Source organism: Melanotaenia boesemani, chromosome 12 (genome assembly GCF_017639745.1).
Source record: "Melanotaenia boesemani isolate fMelBoe1 chromosome 12, fMelBoe1.pri, whole genome shotgun sequence".
NCBI lineage: Eukaryota > Metazoa > Chordata > Actinopteri > Atheriniformes > Melanotaeniidae > Melanotaenia > Melanotaenia boesemani.
This window is the reverse complement of record NC_055693.1, coordinates 16,723,800-16,735,464: the sequence shown is the minus strand read 5'-3', so window position 1 is coordinate 16,735,464 and position 11,665 is coordinate 16,723,800. Positions and strand designations below refer to the sequence as shown.

At 35.8% G+C, this 11,665-nt stretch overlaps 1 protein-coding gene across 2 annotated transcripts in view; it reads left to right on the top strand.

Moving 5' to 3' along the window:
• Positions 1–11,665, top strand: part of uggt2 (UDP-glucose glycoprotein glucosyltransferase 2) — a 39,128-nt gene that overhangs the window by 3,501 nt on the left and 23,962 nt on the right. For both annotated transcript variants that reach the window (XM_042001059.1, XM_042001058.1), the window contains exons 5-20: positions 485–597; positions 728–905; positions 3,713–3,809; positions 3,892–3,964; positions 4,132–4,232; positions 5,627–5,726; positions 6,202–6,262; positions 6,523–6,614; positions 6,776–6,926; positions 7,303–7,422; positions 7,735–7,820; positions 7,951–8,086; positions 8,324–8,455; positions 8,578–8,742; positions 9,440–9,563; positions 9,651–9,749. In XM_042001059.1, the coding sequence (XP_041856993.1) occupies positions 485–597; positions 728–905; positions 3,713–3,809; positions 3,892–3,964; positions 4,132–4,232; positions 5,627–5,726; positions 6,202–6,262; positions 6,523–6,614; positions 6,776–6,926; positions 7,303–7,422; positions 7,735–7,820; positions 7,951–8,086; positions 8,324–8,455; positions 8,578–8,742; positions 9,440–9,563; positions 9,651–9,749 (1,828 nt within the window). The remainder of the gene's footprint in view (positions 1–484; positions 598–727; positions 906–3,712; positions 3,810–3,891; positions 3,965–4,131; positions 4,233–5,626; positions 5,727–6,201; positions 6,263–6,522; positions 6,615–6,775; positions 6,927–7,302; positions 7,423–7,734; positions 7,821–7,950; positions 8,087–8,323; positions 8,456–8,577; positions 8,743–9,439; positions 9,564–9,650; positions 9,750–11,665) is intronic.

Below are 11,665 nucleotides of genomic sequence, written 5' to 3'. Positions count from 1 at the left end.
ATTTTTCTTGAATGCAAAGTTTTCTAAAAGCCTCAGTTTTACATTCACACCACATACAAGAAGAATGCACAAAAATATATATTTTTTTATACTCAAAAGTGGTGTTCATTTGATGTAATTTTCAAAGGATTAACAAGTTAACACCTAATTGCTAAGTACAACATTATGAGCAATAATTTAATAAAATCTTTTTAGCTCTTTGAACGTCATAATTTTAGCTGTTTATAGATGATGAACCGTTGTTTGCAACAGTGTAAATTAGTGTCATGATTATTCTTGCTGTTTGGACTGTGACTATATGTTATTAAGTATTTCCTGAAATATAATTTAAAAAGAGAAGAGATTTTATAATACATGCAATTCTGTTAATACATTCATTATGTACTGGCATTTGTTAGGGAATAATGGAGAGCTCTGGCAATATAAGTCTTTTCTTGTATTCATTGTCACAGAATATTTTTTTCTCCCATCCTGTTTTTTACAGATAGCCAGCGATGAACCTCCACCCCCGGCTTGCCCCGCCTTTGTCTCTATCCACGGCCAACTCAGCTGCAGCACCAAGGAAATCAAGAAGCTTCTTAAAGCTGCTGCAAACAGGTAACAATGACTGCTTTTCCCTTTTGTCAATACACTGAATACAAAAGAGCAGAACAAAGCAGAAATTTTCATTCTTTTGGGGCTTTCGATTGATTGAAATGTCTTTAACAGCATTCTCAAATGATTGCAGGCCAAAACCGTACTTGTACAAGAATGATCACACATATCCAGGAGTCAATAAAACAGACGTGCCAGTTGTGATCCTGTATGCTCAGATTGGAACCAAGAAGTTTGCCTCTTTTCATAAAGTGCTGTCAGAGAAAGCTCAAGAGGGCACACTCAGATATATTTTGCGGCATTATGTAGCGGTGAGTAGAAATACTTTTCATATATTTATGTTTGCTTCCATGTTTTGCTGTATCTCCTACTGAATAGGATCATTATTCAGTAGGACACTTATTTATCTATTTATCATTTCCAGTGCAGCCATTTCTTTGTCTATCCATCCACCCCAATTCAAGGTTGTGGGCCATTTCTTTGTATTACTTATATTCCTCCTAAAGCACCTAATGATCCACTAAAAATGATGATTCACTTTTCACAAAAAAAAAAACAAAACAAAAAAACTATTATCTGTCTGATAGTATGTTTTAGTAGAAACAATGTTTGACACTTTATATTTAATACTTAGCCAGAAAGGAAGACGACAGGAATGACAGGTCTGTGGCCACCACCTGCAGGACCATTCCTTCATAGGGGTTGTCCTGCTAGTCACCTGTCATTTCCACTGGTTGTCTGTTCCATTCCTACAACAGCAGGTGAAACTGATTCACAATCAGTGTTGCTTCCTAACTGGTCAGATTGATATCCCAGAAATAGGACTAACTTTTAGTTACATGGTAATAATTATTAGTTCCCTTTATTTTTTTGAGCAGTGTATTATTTTTTTTATTTTGTTCTCTAAGAACCAAAACTCAGATGACTCACATTCAGCATTGACTGAAAGGTGCTTCTTTTTAATCCCAGAAAGACTGTTTAAAGAAATAACTCTAGTAATCATGAGATGCTTTTTTTAATGTGGTAAAAGGAACTTACAGATATTTTTTCTCACTCTTTGGTACCAGATGTCCCATGGGAGGACATGACAAACAAAAATGTAAAATAAAAATGTAATTTAACTCAATCTACCTACTCATGTTATCCACCACTGGAAAGCTAAGATTCTTGATGTATACCCTTCCAGGCTACAATCATAACTGTATTGATTAAGTAAATACTTATTTCTGACAGTCGCTAATGCAGTTTATATTAGAAGCAATACTGTTCTCCAGTTGCACATGATACTGCAACAAAAATAGTCCTGTTACATCAGCAAGGGTCCAGTAAGAGTAGTCTAGTAAGGTAGTTGGCCTACCACAAATTTTGCCCATAAAAAACATTTTTGGTGAATATTGTAGGATTTTAGGTGGTTAAAGGAAAAAAATAATTTTTTTTCTTAAATCAGTGTTTATGTCCATTAAATAATACAAAGTGCTATCAGACAGGGGTGTCCCCCCCTACCTTTAGGAATCTCTCATCCGAGAACACCTAACACTTCTTCCTAAGTTGCTCTCACTTTACATCTGTACCTGTTCTTTTAATACTTAGATAGATAGATTTAGATAGACTTATTGATTTTGCACTCAGGGCATAAACCAGTTTCTTTCTTCACTGATGCTTGAATGTTGCTTTCTTTTTTACTTAAAAGCAGCTTTGGATTAAAGAATCTGCAAAATGACTAAATGTAAAAATGTAAATGTTCAAATGGAGCATTCTCATAATTAAACCCACTGGAATGTGAGGCAGTCATAGTTTTTGCTTTTAAATGATACTTTTCAACATTTTATTTTATTTTTTTTCTGTTGTTGTTGTTAGTAATTGGATGTTGACTAATGTTTAACAGTACGACTTCATTAAGTGAAATAGTAACCAATGGTAATGGAAAAAAAAAAACAAATTAAAACAGACTTGTCTAAAACTGACTGAAGCACAGATGCCAAAGAATGCATGAAAACTGTTTTCCTTTAAGTTGTGTGTTGAATTAAAGCAGAGTCTGGGTGTCTGTGCTTGTGAAAGACTGAGACACTGCTTGGAACGTGGATGACATTAATGTCAAGGTTGAATGTCTGTGAATCTGCTGCTGCATGTGGCAAACCACTTTTTGTTACCTCATAAAATGCTTTATTTTATTTTACTTTATTGCTTTTACTTCAAGTTGCATTGAAAAATTTCCTCAGTTAACACACTTACCAATAGATGGAAGATCATACAGAGATAAACAAGTTCAACCTGAAAATTAGATTTAAAGATGAAATAAAAGCAGTGAAAAAATGTAAGATTACATGAAACCTTCACCAGATAGCGTTCTGCTCACACTTGCCATGCTCCAGTCTGCATACATTCCTATCCATCGCTTAGAGGTAACATAAAATGCACATATATTAAAGTACATCTCTGACATGCTAGAACGTTATGAACCATCTCTGGCTCTGAGAACCTCAGGAAGTGGTCTCCTGGTGGTTCCCAGAGTCAGGACTAAACATGGCGAGACTACGTTTCAGTTCTATCCGGATAAAGTCTAAAACAGTCTGCCTGAAGATGTGAGACAAGCATCCAGTGTGGAAGTGTTTTAGACTAGACTGATTTTATTTGGCTGTGCTTATGGGAGCTGAATATATTTATTTTATTTCTGTACTATCTGACTTTAATCTTTAAATGTTTAATTAATTTGTTTTTAATTATAATACTGTTAAGTTTGTTAAATGTTGTTTGTGTTTGCTGTAAGGCACATTGAGTTGTTCTTTGTTTAGGTAATGTGCCTTATAAATAAAATTGCCTGGCCATATTATTTCTAAATTTGTTGTGAGTCTTACAGCTAGGGGTAGGACATTCATTTCATCAAAGTAGAAACAGCTAACTATCAAAGAAGATGGATCCACATTAATCCCATGTTGAAATACTTCAGTATGAATAATTCTGCCTTCAATATTTCACTTTAAATTCTGTCTGCTTAATTTTTCTGCATATGTTTGCAGTGAGTACATCTCATCATCATATTTAGTAAACTAATGAATATACAGACCAAACTGTTCACTAGTTAACATTAAAGATGTTGCTTTGCTTGTAATTGCTGCAGGATCCAAAGCCTCAAAAGATGTTATTATCTGGTTATGGCGTTGAGTTGGCCATCAAAAGCACTGAATACAAAGCTGTGGATGACACTGAAGTGAAAGGTCAGTGAGGGACTTATTAAACAGTGTTGTGCTAAACCCTGCTGTGTCCAAGCCAATTAAACACAGTTCTTATGTTTTGTAGATTCAAAGATTATTATAAATGCTGAGGATGATGATAATGATGAAGTCCAAGGATTCTTCTTTGGAACATTAAAGTAAGTAATGAAACTTCGTCATCATGTCTGTGCTGAACATGTTTTTCTTTGTTTTGTATCTTTCTCATTTTGCTCTTGGGTACCATTTGTTATCACATCCTTATTAATAGAAAGAAATAAAACATTATTCTATGTAATATTGTCCTGCTGTGTCTACCTTTCCACAGAAATTCTAATCCTGAGCTCCAAGAGCAACTCGGTGAGCTTCGCAAACATCTTCTGGAGAGCATAGATGAAATGGCCCCTCTCAAAGTGTGGGAAATGCAAGGTAACATAATTATGTGTTAAAGCCTTCTCTGTGTTACTTAGTTATTGGTGCAATTAATATGGAGTAATAAGCTGCTTTATTTATAAACATAGTTGATAACTATTTCTGTGTTTTATCAATGCTAACAAATGCATGAGAAATGGAAATTACACATGATATAAGTGGTTGTAATTGTACATTGTAGTTCTCCAAACGCAGCACCTGGTTTTATCCAGTTATGAATGGATTTCTTTTTAGAATTAAGACTTTACCGTTTAATGCTCATTAGGATTGTCTGAACAAAGTTAGAGGGACATCTGTCATGTACTGATTTGTAATGTTGTTCACAGGATAGCGTCTTCCTAGACAGTTCTTACTGACAGCAGGGATAATTATACATACTAGCTTTATCTGTTTAGTATCTGTCAAAACATGAACAGACTGGGCCATTACCCTAAGCTCTGCAGTAAAAAAAAAAATTAACACATATGCATAACTTAGAAAAATAATTTTTAACTACATTATCATAGCCCATAAATGCACTGAAAACTACAAAAAAAAATATGATCAAATTCATTTATATTGAATGAACAATTCATTTACACATAGTCTGCCAAGTGTCAGTTGGAAAATGTTTACAAAAGTTGTTTTCTTATTTATTTTTTGTAAACACTATTCTAAATTAGATGTGTCTTGTTCTTACCATGCTCCTGGTCGCTATTGCCATTTTTTCAGTTTTGGTTTCCCAGTCCATGTCTGTAGATTGGTGGTCTATGCCCTCTGTTTTGTCCCTTCTGATAACAAATACAAACATAACCCACAAGCTAAAAAATATATGTTCAAATAAATAAATAGGTTATTTACAGAAATGCTTTTTTTCCCAAATCTTTTTAGTTTTCTGCTAACATTGACTATATATAAAAAAAAATTATTTTCCTTTATTTTGTTGCAATGATAACAATTAAATTTTAAATGTGAAAAATGTGAAAATGTTGTCTGGCAGCTACAGATGAGAAATTCCCACTCCCCCCAACAATTGGGAAAATTTGGAAATATGTCCTTGTGCAGCTGTATTTCTTATTTGTCTGATTTAATCATCTAATAAAAATAAGATGCTGTGTAAAAATGAAGATTGAAAAAGAAGACTTAGTAACATATAACCTTGAAACTATGTCAGTGTTGGTTTCTGACTTTTCAATGTGACCCTGAATGCACCATGATGCTTTGTCTGTCCCACAGAAACAGGGGACACAGTTTCAAATAGAGCAGTGTTTTACATGGTGCCCTCATTTCTTAATTGCTAATCATATTTTGCCTCAGAACACACTTTTGATTTCTTGGATGGATTCATTCAGTCTAAAAATCTTTTACTTTTGCAGACTCAAAGCTTATGATTTGCTCTATGATTTTCACAGATCTAAGTTTCCAGGCTGCAGCTAGAATTATGTCTGTGCCAAAGTTTGATGCTTTGAAGGTAATGCGAGACCTCAGTCAGAACTTTCCCAGCAAAGCAAGGTGAGAAAATTCATTTTAATTCCTCTGTTTTGTTTACTGGCTACTGCATTTGGTACTGTTCCAAAATCCATATCAGATCCTTACTCTGTGTTACAATGTGTGGATCTAAGCACACAGATGCTTGTTAAAGCACACTGGAAATATTGCTTACATAAACCCCTTTATGTGATAATTATTACCTTCTCTGTCCCTCTTGGTACACCTACTGCCTCCACAAGGATTCCATATAAATATAAATAAATCTAATATACAGGCTTCTAATCAGGTTTTTTTTAATGTTTGCTTATTTTGGCTCAGCCAGCTTGTAATAACACCGGAAAGTGCTGAGTAAGAGATGGATGTTTACAGGGAATTGACTGTACACACCCCCTCTCGAGGGCTCGCAGGTTTTTGGAGATTAAAACTGGCATTTTACTGCCAGCTGGGGATGTGGTAAAAGCTGATGGTGACTGTACATGTTTTACTGTTCCCACAGATCACTGACAAGAGTGGCTGTAAAGCAAGAAATGAGAAAAGAAATTGCAGAGAACCAAAAGGTGCCATATCATAAGCAGTGTTCCTGCATGATAGTGCAGATGGTATCTTTGAAAACATTTGTAATTAATAAAAGTTTTCCTTTGGGGAATTCACTTTCTAAACTTTATCCAGCATAAATTCTGCAACAAAACCAGTTTGATGTTTTAGTGTAATTGTTTTCTTTATGTACACATTATCCTTTGAGTCTCTTTGCACATCTTTTCCTGTCAGAATTTCAGTATTTTTGGCATTTCACCAACACTTGGGTTTGTTTTTTCAGCACCTCAGCGAGAGTATCGGTGTTCACCCAGGAGATGGAGAGCTCTTTATCAATGGACTGCACATCGATTTGGACATTCACAACCCTTTCAGGTAGGAACCCTGCAGAAAGAAACGGTTTCTCTGCAGGGGAACATATAAGCTCAGTCATCCTGGTTCAATAAGATTAGAATGTGCCCATTAAAAATCCATTATCATACAGTTCATACCTAATAAAAATAAATAAATAATAACAGCTAGTTTTGTTTTTGCAGTATTTTGGACATCCTTAGAAGAGAAGCCAGGGTCTTGGAGGGGCTTCATAACTTAGGCATTAAGGGGGAGCATCAGGGCAAGCTGTTGAAGCTACCTTCGAACACTGCAGATGACAGCTATGCCTTAGATATCAGACATCCAGCTATCTTGGTGAGTTAAATCCAAAAGCAGAATTCTTTTGATCCATTGAACTTTTTATGCATGAGTAGAAATTAGATTGTTGATAAGGCTACAACTACAGTTTCAAGGCTTTCTGAAACTTGAATATTAACAAGAAGGAAACAAAGAAAATCATTATAAATTTGAGTTTTCTGTTTGCTTTCACTTGGCCATTTTAATGTTATTATGAAAGTACTTTAAAATTTCATAAATAGTTTCGAGTATGTTCAGAGTCAACAAAAATTTGACTCAAAACAACAAACAAAAAGATTGCTTTCCCCACTGTGTCTCTAAAATGGGACAGATGGATTATGTATCAGATGTCGTGACAGCTCCTAAAAAGAAACCCTTGATGTATGTTTTTCAGTGGATGAATGACATTGAAAATGACCACATGTACCGCAGCTGGCCAACAGGCGTGCAGGAGCTCCTTAGAGCAACCTTTCCTGGTGTCATTCGACAGATAAGACGCAATTTCTTTAACTTGGTAAGTTATTTAGAACATTTGACATAAAAACTGATCAGTGACCCATTGGCAGAAGGGTTTGGGCCAACAGTAGCTGAGGACCAAGTTAGACTTTTGGGGTAGACCTGTGCCTGGTTATCAGTCCTATCTCCCCACAATCTGCTTAAATGAAAAATAAATAAATTAAAGAACCTCTAAAAGATTATAAAGAAACTAGAACTGAGGAATATCTTCACAGTGGATTGAATCACCCAGAATTACCCAGCAATCAACATGAGATTGCAAGTTTTAAGCATTATGTGCCATGCTTGGTGATTATGTCTTTGTTCTTAGGTGCTGTTTCTAGATCCCCTGCAAGAAGAAAGTGTTGAGTTAGTAAAACTAGCAGAGCTTTTCTACAAGCATAAAATTCCTCTGAGGTAGGTGCTGTCATTTCTCACACCTCCACAGATGTTTATGTGGGCTACTTTTGGCATTTATAATCTTAACCAGGCAGTGATTCTCATTTCACCTGCAAATTGAATACTTGTTTTGTCCCTGTTCCTATAGAATTGGTTTTGTGTTTGTTGTCAACCCCAAAGATGAGATTGATGGCTTCTCAGATGCAGGAGTTGGATTTTACCGACTGCTGAATTACATTGCAGACGAGTATGATTTATCCCAGGCTGTGATGTCTATGGTCTCAGTAAGCATATCACACATATAAATCTCTTGTTTTAGCAAGTGCTTCTTGCCAGCTTATATCTCTCTGTACCGCAGAAGTCCATTACTTTATTGTGTGTTGTGTTATCCTACAGTTTGACGCTTTTTTTTTGACTGGATCAGTAAATTGGGTTTTATTTCTACTATTAGCTTTTTCAAACGGAGTTGGAATTTGTTGACAGTGGTCTGAAATGTGAATTACTGTCCCACTTTCTTGCAGCTGTACAACCAAATAAATGTTGGAAAGACGCTGTCTGTTGATACAATCTCTGCTTACCTGAAAAGAAAATACCCAAACGCCAATCCTGAAAGGATTCTAGGAGTCAAATCTGAGTATGAATATAAAAGAAAGGTAAGACCGAATTGATTTCTTTATGAAGTAGGTATTTGTAAATAATGGTAATTATCAGTCTTTTGTCAGCAATTTAATGAAGAGCAATAAGCCACTATTTAGTCTTCATTTTGTTTGCGTAGGATGGTGCCCTCTTCTACAAAAAGAGTGGTCTGGGGGCCCTGCCTCTGGCTTTATTTAACGGAGTCCCTCTGAGCTCTGATGAGATGAACCCAGAGGAATTAGAAACCATAATACTGCAACGCATAATGGACACAACCACTGCCTTCCAGAGAGCAGTGTTCATGGTATGTTCAATTATATTCAGTAGAAACTTTACGTTATTAAGTGAACACACAAAAAAGAGAGATCAAGGGAAGGAACTAATGATGGTATGTTCATGAATATGCTGTGTATGTTAATATTTTACATCCTAACTGGGGTTAAAAGTATTTGAAACTAGTGGGTAATATCAGAATTTTAATGCAGATATATTTACTTTAGTCTTTAGTTTTGACTTGGATAAAATTTTACAAAAAGATTAAAGTAGTTTTTTTTTAAGTGATTTGCAACATTTTTATTTATAAGTTTAAAACACAATTTACAACACTGAACATCCTCTGAGGTTTTTCCAGACTTCCAGAAATAACTTGCACAGAAGCTGATTCTCAACTACAAAATTACTTTTAATAATGGCTCATATGTGCTCACCTAAATTATTTTTTATGTTTTTTTTATATGTACTGCATCAGTATATCTTTTTAGGTATTCATAAAATCATGTTTAATTTAATTAATGTAATAAACACCAAATGTCTTCTTTATGGTCAATTCACTTAGATTACAGGACATTGTATTTTTTGCAGTTAAATATTCTTCCTCAGCTCCACAATACTGGATTAGTAGAGAAATGTGCATCTTAATTCATGTTTGTGGTACAGGTGTAGGACATATGCCCAATCTTATAACTAATATAACTTTTGTACTTGTGGTACTTGGCTTCCAGGGTCAGTTAACTGAAGGCTCAGATGTGGTGGACTATTTAATGGAACAGGCCAATGTGGTTCCCAGGATGAACTCACTTATTTTAAGCTTTGACCGAAAGTACCTTGACCTCACGGGAATGCCAGGTGACCTATGCTACTCAGCTTACACCATGCAGTACTGATTCACCTTCTAGATTCCTCTCATGTCACCCATTCTTACTTTGCTTGCAGTTGTTGATGACTGGGAGGACTCAACTATGTTTTCATTCTTGGACTCCAGAGACAAAACAGCTGTGATGGCTAAGAGATTGAAATACTTCACAAGTAGCGGTGAGCGACATATATATCCTTACTTTCTTTATAAATACTGTTTGGGATAATTTAAACCAATTTACTTACAGAAACACAGTTATCTACAAGTGTAAAAATAAAATTAAGATTGTTAGCCAAACTTTAATAACTGCTGCATGTTACATTTTAATGGAACAGGAAACAGCTGTCTTGGTGCATAACTATTGTGATCTGACACAATTCTGTTTGTGGTGAAGTGGATTGGGCTATAAGGGTTCATGCACCTGGTTAAGTCAGATTCTTCCCAAGTTTTGTGTTTAAGCTTATGTGACAAGAAGGAAATCCTGGGACAGACGCAGGGCTAGTTGAAGAGATAATATCTCTCATCTGACCAGGGAGAGAGAGTGGCTAAAAAGATGGACATTTATCAGCTGAATATCTTTAAAATAGAAGTTTCTAAACAGACTTAATTCTACACTGTTTTATAGGTATATAAAAAGTGTAATTGACCTTTGTGAAGCAGAAGCAGGTTGTGCCTACAGCAAGATCATTGTTGGGTCGCTTGACTGGCTTGCAGCCAGCAGGCTAAATGGTCCTCAGAGCTGTGTTGGACTGCTCAGTCCCAGGGTGTAGCTGCAGTGAGGGTGAAGAGGCTGATTGCTATTCTCTCTCTGTGGACTAGCTGACAGGACAACGTCCTGCTTTTCTGACTGACTGGGGGTATGTGGTGATGACAGGGGGCACAGTTCTCTGCCTGACGTCTCAATAACTCTTACCTTTGACACGCTAACTGAAGACTAACTTTAAAGTCTGCATCTCATCTCCTCACTTTTATCTCATTTTGAATGTGTAACTAGAGTCAAAGCATTTTAAAACGATTTTTAAATGCTGTGTAAGCATTGAGGTTGACAGGAGGAGGAAGAATCCACTGATGCTTTGAGTATTCATTTGGTGCTTCACCTCCGCACCATTTTGTTGAGGCAACCTCTGCTTCTTTGTACGCAGAACTGGTAAAAATGTTATAGTGATCAAAATCAGGTATGGAGAAAAAAAAACATGTAACCAAGGGGTGGATTAACAGTTTTTAACATTGCTATTTATTTTTCTTCTTCAAACTCAACAATCCCAATAAAAACTAGAAGCTTTTTTTTTTTTTTTTTTTTTGCCATTGATTGTGGGCATTATTTTTTAGTTAGAAACTCTTAATAGCAGAATTATCTCTGTCTCCCCATAGTAAATAATCCTTAAAAAAAACCTCCTGGAATCCAGGCAATGATCCAGATCACCCTCAAAATCTAATCACTTCTTTCTTATTTAATTTCTGAGATTTAATAAAAATCCATAAAAATCCCCAAAAAACTAAATGTATAACTTTTTGAGTTATTTTGCTAACAGACAGACAGACAGATGTAATCAACACTGCCGAATACATGACCTCTGCCTTGCAGAAAACATTCACTAAGTCACTTCTCTGTGAACACAAACACCCTGTCAAAGAGACTGGCTAGATAGGTTGAAGTGGCTAAGGAAGCAATGCGCAGTGCAGTAAACACACCAGAAAGCAAACTGGGTTCCACCAAATTCGCAATGAAGATGGCAGTGGGTTTCACTGCTTGAAAGTGACCATGAGCATCCCCTTTTTTTTTTAGCCAGTTTACTCATATTACAATACATAACTGCTGCAGGTTGGCACACCATGCTACATAGCACATATCTTCCAAGGCTATTTGCACCAGATTTCAATGTGCTCAGTTTTTTCAAGTTGCCTCTTCAAGCTCCATGTTTCATTTCAGTTGTGCATCTTGGTAGGAATGTAGTTAAATGTAGTTAAAAAAATTACATTATAAATGCACAGATGAGAAATCTGAAGCAATCTTGTGGTGTTATGTCACCATTAACCTGAATCTTAAAGGGTATTACTAGCACTTGTTGCATCCTTACCTAAACATGCTCAG